This window comes from Lontra canadensis, unplaced genomic scaffold, assembly GCF_010015895.1.
Source record: "Lontra canadensis isolate GAN:19392208 unplaced genomic scaffold, GSC_riverotter_1.0 scaffold165, whole genome shotgun sequence".
Lineage (NCBI taxonomy): Eukaryota > Metazoa > Chordata > Mammalia > Carnivora > Mustelidae > Lontra > Lontra canadensis.
In genome coordinates, this window is record NW_022631159.1 from 298,325 (window position 1) to 323,639 (window position 25,315).

The window sequence follows — 25,315 nt, forward strand, 5'->3', positions numbered from 1 at the left end:
AAATACTGATTGAGGGTGATTGTGTTTTATTCTCCTGCAGCTGCCAGTGAGCCCACATTTTTTACCGAGATTCATAGGAAGGTCTATCTAGGAAAAAGGCAAGCACAGTCAGCTTCTTTAATTATAGCAATTTACCAATGACTTTATCAGTGAAAAGCCAAGAATGTTAGAAAATAATTCAATAAAACAGAGAATTCCTAAGATACTCTAAATAATGAGTTGTCTCCTTTTATGTAATCCATCTTGCTCTTATGTCGTTTTATGCTTCAGTTACTGTACTGTTAAAAAGGAGAGAGAGGGAGAAAGAGAGAGGGAGGAAAAGAAATTGTAGCTGGGAAGGGGAGGTGGATTTTGAAGTGGCAGCTCACATTAACATTTAATATACATATTCTAACTGTATCTTTCTAATAGGGGCCTAAAACTGACAGGCGTGGCAGCTCGATTGGGCCAGTCACTTCCCGTATAGAGGAATCCTGAGATGTATCAAAGATTTCTTCACCTCAGGTGTTAGCATATACAGTGGGGCTTCTCTTCAAATGACTGAAGGAATTCCCCCGTGGAAAATCAAAACACAAAGGCAGCCTTTATGCCTGGTTTACCTTTGTGCACAGAATGTCATTTGAAAACAAAGTGACAGGCTCCCTGGAATTTTAATGCACGGATATGCTTTCTCTTTTTAGTTGAAGGTTTTAAGTCAGAACATCAAGGGAATAGAATGTTAGAAATCATCTTTTTTCTTTCTTGTTTTTAATGACTTTTAGATATTTGAACTAATTTTCTTTGCATAGCTCTAAGACATTTCAGAAAGCACATTCAGACCATTGAGGCAGATCAGAGAATTCAGCAAAGAAGAGAAGCCTCAGCGGACAGTGCGGGCTGATGGCACCACTGTCAGAGACTGGTTTGAATTCTCCCAGATGTTCCTAGTGTTTAGATATATAACCAGTGATGAAGAGTCTATCCCATCCCTTAGTATGTCATTTCACTGACTCATTAATTATGCAGTTTGGACTTTTTCCAAATAAATTATCTGAATTGTTCCTTTCCTGCATCAACTTTCTCAGCAGTGTTCTTTATGTGTTGTTTTCAGGCTAGCACCTACTTTACAGAGAAAACTTCTATCCAATTAGTAGAATGTTGGTAGTGATGCCATCAAAGTTTTATGAAAAATTGTTGTTAAGCACCTAACCACTCCCAGGCTAGGCTGAGAATATTCATAGAAAATATCCACCCCCTCAAGATGTGAGTTTTCCCTAGTAAATTACTGCCTCATATTAAGAGTATCAGAGGACTGGTTTAGAAAGACCAAAGGCTATCATCCCCATGCATTGAACAAGTTTTAATTTTCATGAACTAGTATCATTTTATGGTTTGGTTTTGTTTTCTCTTCATTTTCACATGTCTCTATTTCCTGATTTGGGATGAAAGTCTGTGTGCTTTGGGAAAACCTCTGCCTAGATTTGTATCTTGGTTGACCAAGATGATTATCTCAAAGACCCTTGGTAAAGAATTTCAAATCACAGAGTTTTGTTTACTTTTGTCTGCCAAACAGTTTGAGTGTGACCTACAAGATAGAAAGGGGAAAGCATAAACCAAAACAAACAATTATGCTTATATAAAGAATCATGTTTCTTGGATATTTAGTGTCTTTGCCAAGTCCTTACACTGTACATACCCTTTTTTTAGCTGCTTCTGAGAAGGTTGGAAATGTACTGAATTTTTATCTTTTGACACATTAGCAAAAATGGAAATCTAGTCAGTCTCTTTCCTAAGTACAGTGGAGAAAGTGGGAAAGAAGAATAGAAAACAAACATTTAGGGGGGTATATGCCCTCCAGATTGACCATTAAGCTTGCTGCACTTAAATTCAGAATGTATGCCCTAAATTAATTCTTTAAATGTGTATGAAAAAATTAGATATACTTCATATTTCATGGAGAAATGAGAATATTCTTTCATGTCTTGATAAGATCAGCCATTTGAAAAGATGAATATGTTATTTGCTGAAGATTTGCTGGGAATTCATTAAGTGCAAACCTCTGTGCTAGCTGTTTAAGTGTACAAACACAAACAGTATATAAATCCCTACTTTCCTGGAGTTTATAGTTTCATTAAAGGAAATAAGGTGTATGCACACATAAAAAAGAAAAATAGAGTTTGATGAATACCGTTAAAAAAGAAATAAAGGACTACCTGAAATTTTCAAAATTATTTTTACCTATATTTTGTGAAATGATTGATTATTTCCAGTTATGTACCAATAGCTTCACTGGAGGCAGTATTTCAGTGGGGCCTTGGAGATCAGTCATATTACAGGAGCTAAATGGTGTGGAACTTGTGAGAGAGTTAACGAGAGAGAATTGAGCATCTAGGGAATAGTAGGGAGAAGCTCACTATGATGGGAAATGTTGTGTGTGATACAGAAGGTTAAAACAAAATCATAGAGGCCCTTAAAATCCATGCTAGAATGTCTATGGCTTATTTAGGAATCACCAGAGAGCCTCCTGAAGGTTTTACAGCTACAGTTTAGGATAATAACTCTAGCAGCAGTAGAGACTGGTAGATGAAAAAAGAAACTCTTCGTATGCTCTGGGTGGGCAAGAATGAGGTCCTGAAGAAATGTGGTACCCATGAGACTGGGAAGAAGGTAGAGTGACCTGAGGGTCATTGGCAGAATAAAATCAGTAGTTTTTCATTCCTAGATATTGAGAGGATGAGACAAATTAGCAAGTTGAAAGGAAGGTCTATCCAGGAAGTTGGGAAATGGCACATGCAATTCTTAACTTTCAGGTAGATGTAAGAATCTCTAGCAGTAATTGGAAATGAAGGTCTGGGACTTAGCAAAGTTTCTGACTTTAGAAACATTAATCAGGAAGTAATCTGCATAGAAGTTGGTAGTTAAAGGTAAGGATGATCTTGGCAGAGAAGGGAGAACATGAGTAGCAGAAAATAAAACTTGTGAATTCTGACACAGGATGGATTCGGAGGTGGTCATGATCAGTTGGCAAGATTAGAATGCGACCAGTTGAATAAAGAAGTAGGAGAATCAGTGGAGGAGTTTCAAATAAGGCTCAATGTACTAGGGCAAATCTAGAAAAGATATCTGGAAGGGAATGAATAATGACAATTTGATTTAGCAAATGAGAAAACAGAACGAGTGGTAGTGCTGGAGTGAGAAGAGATGAGGAGCTAGTGGCAGGACAGGTGGGGCAGCACATAGGTGTGCATTGGTCTCTATTGGAGAAAGAAAGTCTAGGACCTTATATGGGGGGGCAGAGTCAAGACAATACTGTACTAAGAGAGCCTGAAATGAGACATAGGATGTGTTATAAAAAAAAATTTTATAGTACTCAGCCCATTCCTTCACCAAGTAACTATATATTTTTCCCAAATTCATTTAGGGAAAGTTAACAAATACAATTACGTATTTAAAGTGTACAACATGATGATTTGATGTACAATGTACATTGTGGAATGGTTACCGAGATAAAGATCATCAGCCTATCCATCTGCTCACATAGTTAACTCTTTGTGTGTGTGTGTGTGTGTGTGTGCATGTGTGCTGAAAAATACTTAACGTCTACTCTCAGCAACTTCTGAATATATAATACTGTGTTATTAACTATAGTCACTATGCAGTACATGAGATCCTCAGAAGTTCTTATAACTGATGTTTTGTACCCTTTGACCTACATGTCTCCATTTCCCCTTCCCCAAATACTGATATTTTTCCTATAAATATTTACTTTTTAAATTTGGTCTCCTTAACTGGCTGATAATGTCTTTAGGGCTGAAACTATAATATTTCTGTTGATTTTCACATAACATGTAACACCTTGGCACAATGTAAATGCTCATTGAACATTTTGTAAATGGTTAACTGTTTTCATTTACACTTCATAAGACCATTTAGTATGTCATATATAGATCCTCAAAAAAATGTGTCTGCAGAGTAATTTATACCATCAAAAATGATTTTATTACAAAATATTTCACTGTACAAGGAAATTTACATTGCAAGACCTCTTTACCTTTTCCTCCTTCCTCCCTTTTCTCCCACTTCTCTCATCCCTTTCCCTCCCCTCCTTTCTCACTGACATTGTTTCATACACTTAACATCGCATCCACTAAGTTCTGAATTTTTGCTTCTTCTAATTGTATAGATATACACGAGAAAACCATTAGTTTATAAGTAACACAGACTCTGTTTTTCCTCAGAAGATGTATGCAACCAGTCCCTACTCTGACCCTGTTGTGTCAATGGATCTGGATCCACAGCCAATCACAGATGAAGAAGAAGGCTTGATCTGGGTTGTAGGTCCTGTCCTCGCGGTGGTCTTTATCATCTGCATTGTCATAGCTATCCTTCTTTATAAAAGGTAGGTTTGCCCCATATTTCTATTGCAGTCTTGGTAATCCTTCTATGGTCATTATGTGGTTACTATTAATGAAGTACTTCGGTGTAGTCTCCACAATCATTGGAAAATGTTTCCATTGGATTAGAATGAAATGTAAAGATTGTGCTGTTTTAAATCCCATTCAAGTGTGGTATAGACTTTCTTGACCAGCATTCATGGATCTTAGCCTTGGTTTTATGAGCTACTTTATGCATCAGGAGCACTTTGCATGGCACTTTGCAAGAAATGAGTACATTCATAAGCAGATAATTCCAAACTTGCATTTGAAAGCTTTAGATGATTAATTGCTCCATTTCAACATGGTTTTAGAAATGCTATTACAAACTTACACATTTATTCCCATTCCATATGTCTAATGAGTGCATGAGCTAAGATTTTTTTTTTCCTGTAGCTATTTCTCAAAACAGTGAAAATAGCTAAAATTTGAAGATAAAGGAAGGAAAAATGTGAAGAGATTTTTTTTTTTATCTTTCTCTTTCTATAATCTTTATTCCAATAGTGAATTCTATTTGAGTCCAAGAAGGGATATAAGGTACCGTTTTCCTTTAAAAAACTAAAACCACAACCTAGACCTTTATACTCCCAAGTTTTGATCCAATTTAGTGTCTTTGACTACAATCAGGATTCAGATAATCCACATGTACCACCATGTTTTCTGATCTTCCACACTTTATCAGTTACATTTCTGCCTTATTTAGAGTAAGCTAGATTTCTCCCCTAGTCCCAGTCAGTTGGAAAGGGTACATTAGTAATTCTTTCCCTAAATCCTTTCTGACTTACAAAATATATGATCTTAAATATATAAAATTATAGAAATTAACATATATAATAAATTCTCTTAAATGTGTAGAATGGCTAAATTCTAAATTATCTCCCTTTATATCACTTTTTTCTTTTCTTCCAATCCAAATTTTATTTTTATGAAACTTTAATCTATGTTCCCATTTTTCTTTGTAGTATGTCATCTTTCAGAATGCTACTGTGAAGATGATCTCTTCCCCGTACTGTAAAATAGCCCCCTCCCCCCCATAACCTTGACTTTCAAAATCAGATGAGAATATCTTCATTTTGATTCTTACTGACATGCTTCATCTGATAATCTTGTTTTCATTATCTCTTTTTCCTATTTATCTAGCTCCCTTTACTGGGTTTGTATTAATTATTTCTACCTGTATTCTTTTGTTAAGCATGTTCTTCTTATGTTCCTGAAATAGTCTTTTTTTTTTTTTTATAACCACTTCTCAATTTAAAAGAATATCCTTTAAGACACTTGTCCTTTACAAAACTTTGTTTTAACATGCTGTGTTCCATTTTATTTCAGTGTAAAGAGAGGATTGAAAGAGAAGAAACATTAAAGAAAGAAGTTCATAACCATAACCTATTAAATTGCCTCTCCTATTTTAGACTTAGGAAGAAGGAAAAGAAATATCCATCATTATTTTTTTTTTCCTGATCACTGTCATCACTCAGTTATCCACACTATAAGATGGCTGAAAAAGCAAGTAATTTAAGGCCAAACTCTCTCTTAGACGATGGTTTCAATCTCCCCATCCCCATATTATATCAGTGTGTATTGAGTTGTCTCTCTTGTGTAAGGAGTAAAGGCAGGAAGCACAAGGTGCCCACATGCCCCAGAAAAATAACAAATTCTGAGTGAGTCCAGGCAGGAGCTGGTATCCTGTGCTGTTTATGTGCTACACTCATGACCAGAAAAGAATATAAAAATAAAAGATTAAAAGTAGAATTATCTTTGTTTTCTGTGATATATATTTAGATGGCCAAATCCTGCTGTGGGAGTCAGATCAGAAAGTGCTTGTGGATGGTTACATTTCTAGACCATGGCACATGACATTTTGTGATTTTCCAAAATGAACAAAATGCTTGCTGTATTTTTTTTTAAGTTGTGTTTCATTTGGCTATATCTGGCTATCATTAAGTCATGTCACTTTACAGAGGTGTGTGTAGCATTTGTGAGTTATGTAAATGTGAAGAAATAAGATTATAACCTTGATAATTTTTTAAAGATTTATAATTTAGTGTTCCTTGCCTCATGTGCATGTGCTTGAGGAAAAATTCAACTCAGTTATATATTTTTTCTAATCCTTCAAAAAAAGCATCACATTTAAAGATTTTATGACTCTGTTAAAATAGAGTTGCATTTTAGTGTGTGCATATGTAAGCATCGTCTAATGCAATTGTTGGGAAATGCACACATCCTCGAATGCTAAGTATATTTAGCCAACCATCTGAAGGCCCATGAAGCGTTTCTGAAATAGAAATGCTTGCTTCAGCAGTAAAGAACATTCCTGACTTGAAATTCAAGTAGACCCAACAATGTCCTTCTTGATTATCATGATGCAGTTCAAGAGGAAATCTTCTGTAGGCAATGAATAGTGTCTTTTATAGCTTAGATTCTGAGTAAAGTTAATTATATAATAAATACTTCATCCCTCTTTTTAGGTGTCTTTCAGTTTATACATAGGTCATTAGTAATGACTCCGAATTGAGTATATCATTATTATTATTATTGTTATTAAATATTATTAACTCACATTATCTTGATAATACCATATATCACACACACCTGCTTACTAAACTACTTGCCATAGGAGTAGGTCTAGAGCTGTGGATGGGTTATTCATATAAAAAAGCATATTTTATAGATCTATGTGAGGAGACTAAGATTTATTCCTGTTAAGTATATTGATGTGGAACTAGTACTCTTTTATCTGGCATTATATTTATATGACTTTAGTTTTAATCTAGTAATTTGTAAGCCTATAATACATTGATAATCAGTGACAAAACATCAACTGAGGCTTTATAAGAATCCTAAAATTCATGCTGAACCATAAGAAAATTAAAATATATTTGGTAGGTCTTTAGTGTAATGAATTCTCTTTCCCTGTGATTTTTTTAAATTTTTCTCTACATATGATGTACACAAGCTTTCAAAATGTGAATCATAGAGATTAGATGGTAGGAAGCATTAGAAAAACACTGATCAGATAATCGGGAATCAGGGAACCTGAGTCCTAGCTCTGTGACTAGGTAACTAATTGGGGTAGAAATTCACGTTAACATTCTGGGCCTCAGTTTCCTCGTTTATAAAGTAAGTAGGTAGACTAGATAATTGAACCTTTTTAATAATAATGTTCTTTAATCTGACAACATAAAAACCTAAATAATAGAATTATTGCTATAACATTTCTGTTTCCAGTGTATATATGTTTTTAAAATATGACTCCAGGTTGTTCTCCATTTATCCACCCCACAAAAAAGAAAATAAAAGAACCCATAAAACAAATGAACACTTAGATATCCATCTACTGCATATACTTGTTCCATGTGTAAGGCTTTTTAGTCATTAGTTCTAGCATGGTCCAGGAATTATTTATATAGAAGATATTTTGAAAATAAGACATTAGCCTGACTTTATGGGAATGCATTTCAAGATGGATGAGAAGTATTTATTATGTACTATGGAAGAAAAGAAAATATGGATTAGGAGTTCGGAAGGATCTAAGGCACTATTTAAACAAAATTAACATCTTTAAAAAGTAATAGTCTAACTTAAATAGATATTGTGGACAGAGGGAATAATTCCCATCTCCACCTGTAGATGTTCATGTATGAAAGCCATGGGATAGATGGGATGAAAACACAGACTTCAGCTTTTCAAGCTTTCCCCCCAGTTCCATCATTAGCCACTCTCTGTGGACTGTGCCTTACTAGTCTTCTCGTTGTGTGTCAACTTTATGCATATTTCCAAGATGTCATCAAGAAATAAATACAGATCAGGACATTTTGAGATGCTACGGAGAAGTATATTGCCATGCCCAACCACACTGGACAATGCTGATTGATTCTGCCTTCTGGCCTTTGAGTAGATCCTTCTGTATACCTGAAATGCCCTTCCTCTGACTCCCCATCCTCTTTTCTTGGCCTGGCCAACTCTGAAACATCCTTTAGAAGTAATCTAAGATGCCACCTATTAAAAAGTCTTTCTGGGTGCCTCCCTCTTGCCTTGTTCTCTTTACCAGTTCAGGCTCCCCTAAGGGCATTCCCTCGTCTATACTCTTCAAAGCACTTTCTGCTTATGGATGTCACAGAACCATCACATTACTGGACTTGCTCATATCCTTGTCTTTCTTGCCCCCACCAAATTGTATGTCAGGGACTCTGTCATTTCCTGTTATCCCTTATTCCTAGTAGATTGCATGACACAGAGGGTTAATGAGTAATCAACCTTATATCAATTGAATAGTATCAACAAAGTCCAAACTCCCTCCCCTCTGCTTCTTTACTCCATCATACAATACCACCTTCATGTTGACTGGCAAGAGCTATAATAAAACCCTCAGCCTATAATTTAAATTCATATGTTCCTAAAGCCTTCAAACTTAGATACTTGCACCAAATACATACCTATGTGTGTGGTGGGTCTGACATTTCTGTGGAAGGAGTGAATCACACACCAACTATGCATTTGTTCACCAGAATACTCAGCCTTTTAATATACTAAACTGATAATTCACTAAGAAGTTCTCTTCCATGCAAAGAAATAGATTCTCCTACAACTGACTCATTAAAGATCTCCTGGATTAGAAATGAGCAAGCTAGTAATTCCTAGGTGTCTCAGTCAATAAAGCATCCAACTTAATCTCAGCTCAAGTTTCGATCTCATGTTCATGAGTCCAAGCCCCATGTTGGGCTCTATGTTGAGCATGAAGCCTCCTTAAAAACAAAAACAAAAACAAAACAACAACAACAACAACAGCAAACAAAAAACAAAAAGATGAACAACTTAGAAACATATATATAGGATTTTTAAAACCTGGGGCACTAGGTAAATCATTTTAAAATGAAGAATACAAAGAATTAACCAGTGTGTTTGATATCACTTTCATTATTCTCTTTGTATGTGTGTGTCTGTACAATTTAAATGTGGATTTTGTATTTTTGAAAGGAGATAGACCTTAAATCCAGATTCTTTAGCCACTCAGGTATATATTTCATTGGCATTAAGGCAGATTTAGTTTCTCTATTTTGGATTTAAGAATGCTCCAAATATTTGGCAATTCATCTCACCATAGAGATTATTTAGATTAATTTTTTCAGGTAAAAGTTTTATTCTCTGCATAAAGAACATAGTTATTTAACAATGCACATATTATCACATGAGCATGAGCTAGATGTCTTTACAGACAGCAGCACCTCTTTGACTAGGAAAATATCTGTCATGTCTGTGGCTGGTAATAAAAGACTTTCAGGATTAGCCCAGCAATATAGATGGGTCATGCTCTGTAGATTTATAGTGATGAGTATTTTTTTTTCCAAAACTGAAAATGTATTTGATCTTTTATTGGAAAAAAGATTTATGATAGATAACCTTACTTGTCAAAAGGAGTTTGGAGAAATTATCTTTGCCACTTTATTACCTTATAGTGTATTATACCATTGTGCACATTTTTTGTGCAGTTCAATGCAATTTGCAGATATTTTATATAATATTTATATTTTATAAGGAATAACATACCTCTTAATTGAAGGTTTTGTTTTAGATGAACAAATTTCTTATACAGAATTATGTTGTATTCCCATTAAGTACATTAGTAGTTTCCTCATGGCATGTCTTATAAAAAGCATATTATATCTCTACCATCAAACACTTTCTGGGAAATAATTAATTGTGACGATATTACGTAGGTTGATGAATAAAAGTGAATGTGACATTAACGTATGCACAAAAAATGTTTTAGTTAGTTATGTACCCTCATGTCCTCCATTTAATTCATAATTAGAGACCGTTAAAGTTTTGATACACTGTCATTTCCCAATGTGTGTTAGTTAATGTGTCCCTGCTGGTGAGCAGTGTTTCTTAAATCTTCGTTGTCATAGTTACTCTTGTTACCACTGGCCAACTAACATTTAGCCTTTCTTTTTCTTTTTTTGCTGCATTAAAATGGAGCAGTAAACCTGACAGGTGAGGAATAGAGAACAAACCCCTTTAATGCTCAGTACTAGATACTGGTAGCCTTTGGAAGTATTGAGGGGGTGAGGGTGGAAGTTGGATATAAAAGTAGAAGACGGACGAAGCCTAGTTTATAGACTATTAAAATGATTGGTATTAAAATGATTCTGGGGGAAATAAATTACTTTGTCTATATAAAAAGAAATAACAAATTATCCAAATTTAGAAGGTAATGAAACCAGTCTGGATTTTGTTTTAATGAGAATTTGTATGTGTTAATGTGTCTGCAGAACAGAAATGTGAGGTGTCCCATAAAACGTTTGTTTTGTTTTGTTTGTTTTTACTCAATACCGATTTTTAAGTTTGATCTGAGGTTACCTCCTGATACAGGAACACAACTGGCATTTTCATATCCTGCAAATATTGGTGACTGTGCCTCTGTGAAAATTCTTACATAATTCCATATTACTTTCCATGTTTTCCAACTCAACTAATAATAGCAGCAGCAGCAATCGTAGTAGTAGGAGTAGTAGCAATAATAATAATAATAATAATAATAATAATAATAGTAATAATAATGGTAAGACTAGCTATCTGTGTGATTACTGAATGACTGGTCCAATCTAACTTTCTATGTTCTAACATACCTATATATCTAAATGTGTATCTATCTATACTTTTCCATTTATATTGATAGATACAGATTTCTGATAAAACTAACAAAAGGGCGTCAGTGCTCATCTCAGTCATTTTCCTCCCAGTACTGTATTCCAGTAGTTTCCAATGCTTGTTCCTGGACCAGCAGCAGAAGTATCAGCATTACCGGGGAAAGTGAGAGAAATAGAAATTCTTGGACTTCCTACCCAGACCTAATGAATCAGAAACTCTGGGTGTGAGTTCAACAGTCTGCAGTTTAGTAAGCCCTCCCAAATGATTCCATTGCATGCTAAAGTTTGAGAAGCATGGCTCTATTATTTTCCCTAAAATCACTTAACACTGGTCAGCAAGCTACTTTCATTGACACAAAACTTAGTATTTCTGTAGGGTGTCTTTTTTTAAAATATCACTAACAGTCATTAATCTAGCTAAAAACACATGCAAAGTAGGTTTGATTTTTGTGTGCTTTTTTTTTTTTTTTTTAGTCAAAATAGAACACACTTTGAATCCACTTAATATACTCAGAGATCTACCTTCCCATTTATACTGTCTACATTTTATAACATTATCACTGCCTTCTGGTGCCATTAAGATGAGAGAATTGGCTCTCTTTCTTTTTCAGAACCAATAATTAACATTTATTGAATATTTAAGATACTAAAAATGAGTTTATAATTTTCTAAATTAAATGGTACTTTATGTATCAGCCTTCAGAATTATTTAAGTCATTATGTGGGTAACTTTACAAATGCATACATCTAATGTATACATGAAAGGACTAGAAATTTTCTTCAATACTTTTATTCTTTATAAAATATAAAATAAATAAAACAATTCAACTTCTAAAGAATTGCAACATTTAACGTAGACATCATCTCAAAATCTTCTTCTTCCTCTCATTTGTACACAAAGAAATTGAGAAGTGTTATAGTTGACTTCCCTAAGAAGATACACACCAGTAGTGGCAGAGCGAAAGCATCATAATATAAAAGCATCATAATCATAAAGTGTTTTAATGGACTTCTTTGAATTTAATAGCAGAGATTTCTGATAAATATATCTGTCTTCCAAAAGCCTTGGCCCATATGTCTGAATATCTTTGTTTTAAGTAAGTGGATTCCCTCCCACTTCATCCCTAGATGATATCCAGGTGAGAATAAATGACAATAAAAGGCCCTTAGACCACAGAGTAGAATTTTTTTTATATGTGATCCACATCCCAAACCACCACATTTTTATATTACTAGCAGTTTCCACCATATCTGAAGTGTCATGTGACCTTGCATTTCCTTTTCACCCATATAACTCCTACATGTGGTAGATAGTCCTTTTCGCGGGAAATATCCTTATAATAGGACTGTTAATCTTAATAGAAAAAATAAAATAGCAAGGCAAAATTCACATCATTTTGGAGTCACTATCTTTGCTTTTATCTCATTGAAAATGAGAATAATGAGACCTCTAAAAACTTAGGAAAAATGTGTGACTATGTACGTTCATGTTGGGCCTGATTCAAACCACCATACGCCATTTAAGAACTCTAGGGCCGTAAATTCTATTTTTAAAGCTCTTTATCATTATTACCCAATGATGACCAAACTCTTCATCCTGCAAGCATTTCTTAGAAATCCTTTCTGTTGGAAAACAACCATTTTGGCACATTTATGTTTAAAAATAATGTGACAAAATTGTGGGCGGCCAGAATTATCCATGTTGTGATCACCAGAACTAAACTAAGCAAAACAAAATTTAAACGGCTGGTTTTCTGAGATGGCTAGGATTTTTGGAATCTGAGATCTTGGAGGCCGTTGATTTGAACAGATAAAGTGAGGAAGAAGTTAGTTATTAAATGTCAGGGAACACCCCCCCACACACACACACACACACTTTATCACAAGTATAAACTGTAATGTTAATCCCATGCTCTGGGTTTTGAGATTCATCTGGGCAACAAGATGTGACGTTCACCTTCCCTGGCACCGGGAAACAGACTAAATTTCTTTAGAGAGTATTCTTTTCTGTCCCTTTGTCTCAATATCACTCAGCCTGTCCTCAGTGAAAAAGGAGATAAGGAATATGTCCCACAATACCTGCAGGAGTGACCTAGTTTCCTTGCCTAGAAATTTCTACATCTGGTTCCATAATCCTGCAAAAATGACAGTGGAGACACTTTGAGATGGGAAAAAATCCAGGTTAGAATCACTAGGTCTGGCACATCAGTAAAGAAATGTATCTGTGCTGACTCTTATGGGGAAAAGCAAGCAAACAAACAAACAAACAAGCATAAGAAGGGCCCCTGGGGTTACCTGAAGCAGGAAAACCAAACATATGTTTATTACAGGGGGACTCTCTGACTGGCAGTTGGTGGCGTTTCATTAGCCCATTGAGATTCTGTATCTTTGGTGGTAAAGTGAATCTCTGTGAGGGAAGTAACCACAACCTAACACAGGGGCATTTTCTACTCAGAAACTGGTCACCATCTTCTTCTTTCACATGGTCTTCCAAGCCACTCTTTCTCTTTCTTCTCGTATCTTTCTTGCCAGCCCTCAGCTCTGATTTCCCTTCCCTTCTCCTTTTCCACTCCATATACCTGGAACGGCCAGTACCTTTGCCATGCCTCAGATTCACTGCTCACCTCGGATTGGTAGTATGGCTTGGCAGTACATTCTGTCCTCAGGCTATACCTGCCACCTTTAGGTAGAAACAGGAAATCCCAAGACAGGTTAATTCAAGCTTGTGAGAGAGGAAGGTGTCTAACAGGACTCACCCAAGAAAATTCATTCCATCAATGCCGTTTTGCCGAAGGCACTGCACTTGAGCAAATCAAGTGTGCTTTCCCTTTGCATTAATCTTCCCTTCATCCCCTGGTTAGTTTTATTTTATACAGATGAGCAGAGATGGAAAGAAAGGCTATTTAACAGGAGCCCTCTGGCTAACCATGGAACGACCTGGGTGGCACTGAATGAGATCCCATTGCCACAGCAACGCTAATGAGCTGTGCCCTGACAGTCATGTCAGAAAGAGAAGGGAGTGTTCCTCAACACCGCTGTGCCCCTTTCCCCAAAGAAGAATGTCTTTGTTTGGAACAAGAGTGAGATGCTAGGATTATGACTGCAGCCCAGAGACTGCTGGAATCAGTCTTTGAATAATAAATACAGAATAAAGCACTGCTTAAAAAAGGCCTCCATTTCTTCCATTTTAAATCTGGTTTAAACTTAAAGAAAATAGGTAGCACTCTGTGTTTGGGGTTTGAAAAAAATGAATAAGAAATCTTATGGGGGAAAAAAAAAAACCTGACCTTTCTTGCATAGATATTTGTTAATATTACATTATCACACTCTAGACAAAGGTATTTAATAAAACTAGTAGTAATTAAAGCAAAGATGAAATGAATTGTGTAAAGAATTACTTATAACAAGGCACTATTAATGGTTCCTATGCCATGAATAATCATTGGAAGAGTGAGACACAGTAGGTGAAACTAGTTTTTCTCTGATCTTTCTGTGATTGACTTTCATTAATGGAATATTAATCATAGCTTAACACTATAAACAGTCAACACTATTTTTTTTTTTTTTAATTTGAAAGAGAAAGGGGATGTTGGTCTTGCATCGTGCTAATTCTCTTTCCAGGTGTTAGGCTAACTTGGAATCTTAGAATACACTATATTTGTCTGCCTTCTGGGAAAATCCAATTCAGGTCCTCATTGTAGCCATCAACCATATAATCTTGGAAAGAGGAAAGAAGGGGTATGGTTTTAGCTCTTCAGCTTGAAGCTCAGTAGTTTCGGAGGTTTTTCTCTATGGTAAACACATTCATGGTATTGGTACTCTATTATCATTGGCTATTACAGGTACTCTGTCCTTTGTCTCACAAATTGAACCAGTGGATAAAGGAGATTTGCTGAACAAGGACTCAAGTTTATTTCTCCAACACCCCCCGCCCTTAAAGCCAAAAGGCAGAATCAACGAAGAATTTAATTCTAGAGCAGACTTTGAGATCATTCACTTAAATAAAAGTTTTAGACTTGAGGAAAACAGTCTAGGCCAAGAGAGGAAAAGCAACCTGAACAAGGTCACAAAGCAGGACTGCTGAATGGTTTACAACAGGAAGTTGGGAGGGAGAGAGGGTTGCATGACTCTCTGCTTTTTAAATGTTTCTATTGCTTTTTTATTTTATTCTTACATTTTTATTTTCTCCCTATAGGAAGAGGGCAGAGTCTGACTCTAGAAAGAGCAGCATACCCAACAGTAAGGAGGTCCCTTCACACCATCCAACAGACCCAGTAGAACTGAGGCGCCTTAATTTTCAAACACCAGGTAAGAGGCAGGACTCATCTTGTCCATAATACAGTATTTACTGGAAGTTTTTTGGCCACCTGATATTGCTTTGAGAGATAAATGTATTACTTTATTTAGAATAATTTTGTTTATCCTGATTTTTAATTGTAATATTATTGAGATTCACTATACATAAGTCTTGAAAGAAAGTTAACTTTACAAATCTGAGATGGAGCAGACAAGAGAAAATGTGTAATTCACCTTTAGAGTTTGGAAAATCTATAGTCTTGCAAGAATATCACCATTTTGGGGGTTTAACACCATTTATTATTTTTAATGACACTTATCTGGCAAGAATTCAGTTTCTCATAAAGTGAATGAATGGGTGGATGGATGTTGTATCATTCATTCCATGGGGAAAGAATAGACTTATTTTGCATTTTCCTATTAATTTGCGTCTATGTTTCACTGAAGAAAGGGGGGCAGTGAGAGGGAAAGAAATAAAATGGGGCAAAAATCAGTTTCTTTTCAAATATTACCTATACTGCATGTAACTGGCCAATTTGGTCTCTTATAGGGAGGCATGTAAAGTGATTGAGGATAAGAAAAATATCCTTGTTTCTTAAAGAACATTAAGTGCTTCAACAGAGCAAATCTGTCATTCCTGCTGAGGGGCATTTTGTACAATATTATTAATTCAAGGCTAGCTCTATTTTGCTTTCTTTCAAGTAAATTTTATTTATACCAAATGAATGGTAAATAATAAATGGTAAAGAGATCTAAAAACATAAAACTGAGTGGCACTGCCATAATACCTAAGGATAGTTAAGAAAGTAAAGAGCTGATCTAAGAAGGCTGACTAAAATTTGGTTGTGTTATTGTTTGCCAAATTGTTGGCAGGTGTGTCAAATGGACGTCCTAACTCATAGTAGGATATATTACAAATGTGTTAAACTACACATTTGCAGTGAATTGCTTTGAATTGAATACAAGGCATTGTATCTGGCTTATTTTCTCCCTTAAATGTATATGTATCATCGTTTAACTAGTAACAGTTCAGTTGAAAGAAGCATCTGGCATTTTCAAAGTGGCTATACAAATCATCATCATAAATGTGGGTCGTTTTTAAAGTTCTACCTCAGAGGAGGTTAGATTTTTTAAAAAATCAGTTTTTTTAAAGCAAAGGTATACCTCAAACAGCGTAAAAGTAGAAGAAAATGTTCATGTAGCCCAAACTCTCTTGTATGTATTTTTTTAAAGGCTGATAAATGCAGACTTTGCATATCTGATGATAACTGAACAAATCTATGCAGTCCTCTAAGATCATTGTAGTCTTGTAGATGCTCCCTGTTGAGTCTCTATCTAGCTACCCCATTAAGGCAACTGGATATGAATTGAGTTCTGTAGTAAACCTTCTCAGTTCACTTTCTGAAATAGTAGTATACTGACTTCTTTAGGCTATAGGCAACATCTTAATAATGGACCCAGGAATTCATGCACTTTTCCATTTGGCAAACAAATGTATAGAGGACCAAAAGCCACGGAAATGATGTGCAATAGGATTTCTTACAAGAGCAGCACGTTGTGGAAATGGAGAAAATGATTGTTACTCAGTACCTTGCTGCTCTGCCCTGCCCCTTCTGGCTTTTATGTGAAGTGTCACCTGTATTAGAAACAACCTTGGTTTTCTAGCAGAGACTGAAGCATAGTATAAGGTGAATGGAAAGTCAAAGATAGCCCCAGAAGGAAAGGACCAGTAACAGAGCTCCCCCTCATCTATTCCAGCACCAACAGAGTATGCTTATGGGCATAAATAGAAAGCAAGAATGGGAACTATGTAGAAAGGATTATCAGCAGAGTGCTGGCAACTACAAACAAGGGAATAGAAATGACTTTAAGCAAGAGACCTCCATCTATAAGTCTCACTTTTATGGGCAATTTTGTAAATATGGTCAAATAAAAAAAAGTTTATAAGGAATCTAATTTTCCCAGTGAATGTGGGAATTTTAGATCCATTTATGGAGAGAGCCTGTTAAATTTCACAGAAGTCCATCAAAAGAAGAATGAATGTTACAGTTGAAGGGACATTGCTTATCCCATCAATAGCTTTACAAAATTGAGATTAGGGGCTAAAGTTATAGAAGGTATCATTTAACTAAGGTTAGACTTTCTGCATCAAATGGGTAATGGAATAAAGTGAGCAAAATGAACAAAGAGGGAGACAAGATTTAATAGAGGAAGACAACAGAACAGGAGAAATTGTCGTAAGGTCCTATCATATCTGCTCACTGTGGAAACACGATGTTGTGCTAAGTTTTAGCTCAGGTAGCAATCTACTTGAGCTTGATTTGTTGAAACAGTCTGTTTGCCCCCCAAGCTCAATAATGTGTCATGCTGTCCTGAAAATTTCACCAGTTGACAAAGAATATAGACTCAGCTATTAACGTGAAATTCATAAAAATGTGACCATTTGCTCAACTGGTACAGATTCTAAGCAGTGGCTATAAATCACCTTAGTTACTTGCCAACAGGATAATAGGTAGGGTTATTGGCCAAATAACCTTTTTGTGCTTTTTCCTCTCCTCTTGTTCACAAATAATCAAGGGCTTTCCTGGATGATACAATAAAATGACCCCTTTAGTAGGTGTTTGTACAGTAAATGATATGACGCTCCTTAATTTTTGTATTTTAAACTCGTTCACTATCTGAAATATGCTTATATATATATCGTACTTGTGGAAGTAGAATCATTTATCCACAAACATAAAATTTGACAATTCTTATTAATGGTATGCATAAGTTGGGAGTTAACCACCCACATCTTCACTGCAAACAAATAATTTTTAACGAAATAAAAAAAAAAAACTTGTGATTCATATATCAGTCCCTAGCACCTGAACTTGTTCAAAGCAAGTTCACTTCCACTTCCAATGGATCTGTTGAGGAAGATAAAATATCAAGCAAAGATTTCCATTTGAAATTTAGTGTATTTCAGAAGGTAAAGAAAGCACATCATTTAGTTTACTAATTCTATAAATTTTTTCATTTAAAAAAAAAATCTTGGGGACACCTGGGTAGCTCAGTCGTTAAGTATCTGGCTTTGGCTCAGGTCACAATCCCAGGCTCCCTGTTCAGTGGGAAGCCTGATTCTCCCTTTCCAACTCCCCCTTGCTGTCTCTTTCTCTGTCAAATAAATAAATAAAATCTTCAAAAAAATTAAAGTAAAAAAATAAAAAAAAAATCTTGGAAATGGAAAAACTATTCACTTTTTAAGTATTTATTCTTGTTGAAAAGCTTAGAACATAAGAAGGCAGACGTTTTTCCCTCAATTCTATCCCATACTCCAAAGGTATTGAAAATACATTCCTAATTTCCTATAAATACAGTATTCTGAAAATTTAAATTCTTCAAAGAAATATACCCTTCGCTGCAGTAACACAAACATACCTATCATTGGGTCAGGGAAGGAAACATCAGATTCCTGTCCACTGTCTCTCCACTATGGCAGAAAGTAAAGGCAAAGAAATCTGTTGTTTTCAGTAGAGCCATCTTTGCAAGGCTGTGGGATATAGAAAAACATTGCTTTAGCACACTTTCCAAATTTTGGATGACAATCTAGTCACTGTGTTCGTGAAATGCTATCTTCAAGCATCTGAACAGGGCGAGGAAGACCAACATCTTCCTAAGAGCATGTGGTACATCTTTTTGTAGGTGTTTCCCATGAACATGTTTATTAGCTGGAATACAGTCTGTTGGAATTGGCAATATTCAACTAATTTGTTTAGAACTTAAATTACCCAATGTATTAAAACATATGTAGTTGGCAATAATTAGTCATCATTTATTGATATACTGGGTTGGTAAGAGCTAGTATGAAACAGGCAATTCAAGTACCATTGTTTGTATCACCCATGACCTACAAAATTAGAGTCCTAAGTATATAAAAAGGTATCATTTAGCTAAGGTTAGACTTATCACTTCAAATGGAAAATGGAGTAAAATGAGAAAAGGAGAGAGGAGATGTTGTAGAAGAATTTGCTAGACTTATTAATTGCTAATCAAGTCTTACAAGTCTTTAAGCTTTACAGAGGAAGGGAAAATACTCATTTATTAAAAGATGATTTTAAAATAACTGCTAGTAATCCTCGTACATCTCTGTGGACTGCAGTAACTACATATGCACTAAGATGAGTTGACAGATGAGTTCATGTTAAACCAAAGTGAACTGTGCCCACTGGCCTAGGTTGGGAGGAAAGTTTTGTGTGTCTGTAAAAAAAATGTTTCTAAGTCTTCTTATAACCTATTCCTCAAATAATTCTTGTTCCTAATTACAAAAGCAACACATGTTTTTGGGGCAATTGTGTAAAATAGAAAATAAGCTTGTTAACAATTGTTGTACATAGGCTGTGGCTACACAGGTGTTCATTATAGTAAATATTTTGTATGTTTGAAAATTTTCATAAATTGGAAAAGATGAAAAAAACACATTTAGAAAAGAGAAATTATTCTTTACCCCCCATCTCTTATTCTTCTTCTATTTGTCTTCTTTTTTTGGAGGGCAGATTTAAAATATAAGTAAAAGATTCCCTATAACTATTCCAAATTTGCCCTTCAGGAATAGCTATCGTATACAGCCCCACGCTTTTTCATATGTATATGAAAAAGACTTTCATATGTATATACAGTTCTTTAGTTGATAAAAATGGATAGCAGATATATAGACAAATGATATACATAAAAATTTCCTTTTTTATTAGCATATAATGTATTATTTGTTTTGGGGATACAGGTCTGTGAATCATCAGTCTTAACTCACAGCACTTACCACAAAAATTTCTTGTTTTAACATTTATTTTTTCAAAGATTTTTATTTATTTATTTGACAGAGACACAGCGAGAGAGGGAACACAAGGAGAGGGAGATGAATGGGGGGAAGCAGACTTCGTGCCAAGCAGGGAGCCCGATGCCAGGCTCCATCCCAGGGTCCTGGATCATGACCTGAGCCAAACCCAACAACTGAGCCACTCAGGCGCCCCCTGTTTAAACATTTAAATACATAAACACAGACCTTTTTCCAAGTTAGTGTATTAGGTTTTATCTCCTTAGTAGCCAATGGTCTTGACATTATTCACTTCTACAGATGACACAAAATGTATTGACATTCCATATTAATGGAGGCTATTTTCTGTGATTTACTCTTACAAATAATACTGCAGTAAGCAATACTGAGCGTACATCTTTTCACATCTTTGTTGCTACCTCCAAATATTAGACACCTGGAAATGCAAGTACAAAGTCCTAGGGAGGCACATTTACCATTTTGATAGAGATTGCCAATTCCAGATTTTTTTTTGAAATATTGTAAAAAGCCTTTACTGACAGGTGGCAGCCCTCTGAGTCCTGGCCTCTAGCATTGGACAGAAGACTAAAATAAATATAATATCATCAAAAGATGATGATATATAAGAAAACCAAAGAAGCTACTAATATGTGTTCATGTATCAACTGTATCCCAACAAAGCAAATTTAGAATTTCAGCATCTCAGAGAAATAAGCTTTCTTTTAAGGACAAAGGTGTGAGGGAACATGTAGCTAACAGCATCATGTGTAAGCCAGTCACCACCTTTTTTTGTGACTGTGAAATTATTTTTCTCTGCTGCCTTTTGGTTGCCTTATTTGTTTCCATTAAAAGTGTTTTTTTTTCTCTGTGAATTTCTTTCTTCTAATATTTTTACCTCCTTCTCACATCCCTCTCTCTGTAGCCCCTCTAAAATAAACAACAAACAAAAAACCAAAAAAACAAATAACCCTTCAAACAAAAACAACAAAAAACTGCAGGGTTTGTGCTTTCACCTTTTAAGAAAAGAAATTTAAAAATTGATGATCAGATGTTACAACATAAAAACCTCGTTTTCATTCTGAGGATGACCTTAATATGTTTTGCCCTAAAGCATACGTGGATGGTATGTGATTGATGGGCTGTGGAAAGCAGAAACAAACTGGGGAAAAGTTATCATATCAGAAATAGCAGTATCAGCAGCAGAAATGTCTGCACAGCAGCTGAATGGGCTTTAAAAGCTTTTGAAGCCTCTTTGTTGATCCATCAGTGGTATTAATTGGATCAATGCTAACAAGATCCATATTTATATACACTTATCTTCATATTTTGTACTATAAGAAACTTATATATATGACCTTACTTAAGAACACCATATGTATTCTTTGTATGTTTCAAAAAACCTTGGATCATTGAATAGAAATAGCAAATTTCTGATATAAAGAAACATAGTTTGTTAAATTCTGCATTCTGAAAAATTCTCCATAAAAATGAGTCTTACTTATGCTATCCAGTGCTTACCTGAAAAAGGGCTCTTGGAACATCTTTTCCTTAATGATGATCCTACTCATGGGTTAAGTCAAATTGTCATTATTGTTCTGCCACGTAGCAATTAAATCGTGTAAATCAATATTCTCTTTTGCCTTTAAGTCATTATTCATTTGTGAAACAAATTGCAAATATTGAGTATTTATATTTCATTCAGGGTATTCTAAATGGCACATAAATTATTTTAAAATCTGACCAATATTTTATAAACTAAGTTTCTCTCTGTGACTGTTAAGTACATTTTTGACAGAGATATACCATTGATTAGATGAACAAATTATTTTCTCCCTGTTCCATGACCACAAATTGTTCTCCAGAATTTTATCATGTTGTTTTTTGTTTGTTCGTTTCTTTGGAAAGGAGAACCATGAAGAGAGTATTGTTGAATCATCACACATATATGCTAACAGAAAAAAATCATCTAACAGATGTTCCACCACCCCCCTAAAAAAAGATGTTCCCCCACTCTTAGTGACGTCTAAAACTTTACTTAGCAAAACAATTACAAAGTGGTTATTGGCATTAAGTGCAAGATTTTAAAATTGCCAAAATAAAGCAAGTATTTGATAAACATTTCCACATAGATGTTTGAAATTACTGTTGATTGGATGACTTAGTAAAATTAAACAGAATATTTTGAAGGCGGAAACATTGTGAATTGGAGATTTTTAAAAAATCTGCCAAATAATACTACAGTTTTTAACATTTTGAATTTATACCTTTAGTATACCTTTAGTTCATGTTTTCATGGAAAATCACAAAATGTTGACAAGAGGTGACTGGTAAATACAGGTGTGCATAGGGGCACCTTTTCCCTCTTCCCACCACTGAAACAGACATACCTTCAAATGAAGCTATTATTGACATATTTTCTCTAACTGAGGATGGGTTTTTTTTTTAATTTTTATTTATTTGACAGATCACAAATAGGCAGAGAGGCAGGCAGAGAGAGGGAGAAGCAGGCTCCCCGCCGAGCAGAGAGCCCGATGTGGGGCTCGATCCTAGGACCCCGAGATCATGACCTGAGCCAAAGGCAGAGGGTTAACCCACTGAGCCACCCAGGCACCCCGAGGATGGTTTATGATCCCTGTGGCAGGGCATAAGTAGTCCAAACATTTTCAGAGGTCCATATTTATGTATATGGCACCAATCTGCCCGGACGTTAAATCGTACAAGAGACAGTATGGCATAATGAAAAGTATCCTAAATAAGAAGTAACAGGGTCTGGGAACAGATCCCTTAGCTTTACTAAGAGTAATGACCTTGATCAAATCTTCTACCCTTCTGAGCTTCATTTTCCTAATTGACAAAATTAATGTGGAAAAGGAGAGGAAATAAATGAACTTGCAGAGAGTGATCCAGGAGAGATGTATATACATTGTTAAGCACCCCCAGACAATATTTGATGTCTAGCCCATTGTCTTGTGGATAATTAATACTTAATTTACACACCAAAGAAACATTTTCCTATTTTAAAACAGAGGCTGCAATTTAGTTAGCCAAATGTGGCCTGCGGAGGTCTTTTCTTTGACTCCCGCTGGGTTTCAACAAAGTTTTAAAGCAACGGTGGAAACTGAGGAAAAGTCACATCATAATCTGGGTTTGCAACTGCTACTAAAAACCTGAAAATTTTTGCCTTGTGACTCTATGGTTCCACCTGTAAGATTTCTGCTAGAGCTGATGAGTTTGGCCTGTTATACACGTTCTCCACAGTGTACACCACCAGCCCTAACCATGACCCTGACCTTGAGACTTAATGTCAGTTTCCATTCATTTCATGCCTATTTTTATTTTTCATATAATAGAGAATATTTTTTTTTCTTGAGTCTCTTTTAAAAGTAGGGAAATGAAATCCAGCCATAGAAGATGGCTTGCTTCAAGGAAATGAGCATGAGCACCTTTGTTTGTGAGAGTGTTTGCTATGTCCTCCCTGGTTGTCTTCAGTCATTTACCTTATCTAAAGGCCCCCTTCAGCCCCTGGAGACTTTGTGCCTGCTTGAGAAGATTGTCACCACCATTCCAGAATTAATACAGTAGAAAGATGTCAAAACTACTTAGGATTTTATTTACTAGATTGACTAATGTATTAAGTCATTTAACTCTTCTGGGCTTCAGAGTCCTCTTGTGTAAAACAAAAAGCCTGGGCTAAGTGATCTCTAAGGCACCGCTCAGCTTCAAATGCCATGATGTTAAAGTTTTAATTCTTATAACGAAGCCTTCATGACATAACCATCATAAATATATACCCTGTTAAAAGTAGCCATCATGATTTTTCCTCCAACCTAAGGCAGATTTCAGTGACTACATCCATCCATTTTTCATCTTGACAGTGTATATTGTGGATATCATGGCTTCAAAATGAAAGCACCATTCAGATTCAACGTGTGCTTTAAAATGCACTGATGTTGTGCATTTGTAGCCTTGAACAATTTGTCATGACCCTGGCAAGTCCTCTTTGCTGTAAGCTGCACTTCAAGTTCTTTGCTACTAATAATAGCTAAAGTACTAAATCTCACTTAATGGAGAATCAGAGCAGATTCAAGGTATTACCAAAAGAAAGCTAATTGCATTCTCATAAGCCCTGATACAATTTTTGAATGGAAAACATAAACAAGTGACACACCCACATCATAATTTCCACTGGACCAAGAGTCATTGCTGGGGAACTTTAAAAATATCAATGCCTGGTTCATATCCCCAGAGGTTCTGACTTAATTGGTCTGGTGTGCAGCCTGGAAAAAAAATAAAATTTAAAGCATCTCAAATGATGCTAATGTAAAAACCCTCATCTAATAAAAATATTGTTTGTAGACTGTGAGCAATAGCCAGGTTACCCAGACAGAAGTTTGAGAATATACTACAGTGACATTAACTTCATCTTTTTCTTAGTGTCGGCTGTTCTGTTCAGAATCTAACATGCTTGATTATATCATGTAAAATTTTTTCCATGTTGGACAATGGAGAAGTTTGGGGGTAATTATATAATTATTTTTTAGTAACTCCTTGGGGATTATTTTCTGATATGAGCTAGAGTTTCATGTTAAAGTTTCATCCCATATTTATTAAGTAGCGTAATTTTTATGATGAAGTTTGTTTCAAATACTTGACAATAACATCATAGTCTTTTGAGTTAGCTAAAGAAAATGGTATTGAACTTAAATAATTCAAAAAGTTGATCATTAAACTGCATAGATTTTTAGTTTATAGATAGTAAATTCTCCCCACGGGTCAAAAAAAAAAAAAAAAAGGTCCAATAACTTCTAGAACACTTACATGAAAACTGTGCCCAAGAGACTCTTCTCTGTTGTCCCATATGTTATGTTTAGACATCCTATCTACAGGAGGTAGAACTGAGAGTTATAAAGGAAGTGACTCCAGAAGTTACCGAGCTCTGCAGTTTTATTTTACAGATAAAAATTTGAGGTTCTTTGTTCCAAGTGATTTGTCCCTATTAGTAGGTGGCAAAACCAGAATTCCCATCCATATTCTAGCCTAGGATTCCTTCTTCTATACCATCAGAATCCCACAAATTTACCTCTTTTTTCCATGAAACATCCATTCTGCCATTTTTACTTGTCCTAGAGTTGTGATGGAACATGATA

The 25,315-nt window shown here is 35.4% G+C and overlaps 1 protein-coding gene across 48 annotated transcripts in view; it reads left to right on the forward strand.

Annotated features, from left to right (window-relative positions):
• The window catches only part of PTPRD (protein tyrosine phosphatase receptor type D), a 408,131-nt gene that overhangs the window by 269,529 nt on the left and 113,287 nt on the right, over window positions 1-25,315 (forward strand). For 25 of the 48 annotated variants that reach the window (XM_032845508.1, XM_032845526.1, XM_032845512.1 and 22 more), the window contains 3 exons: window positions 4,218-4,378; window positions 10,389-10,403; window positions 15,255-15,367. In XM_032845508.1, coding sequence (XP_032701399.1) covers window positions 4,218-4,378; window positions 10,389-10,403; window positions 15,255-15,367 — 289 coding nt within the window. The remainder of the gene's footprint in view (window positions 1-4,217; window positions 4,379-10,388; window positions 10,404-15,254; window positions 15,368-25,315) is intronic. The other 23 variants (XM_032845518.1, XM_032845530.1, XM_032845531.1 and 20 more) reach the window with 4 other exon arrangements.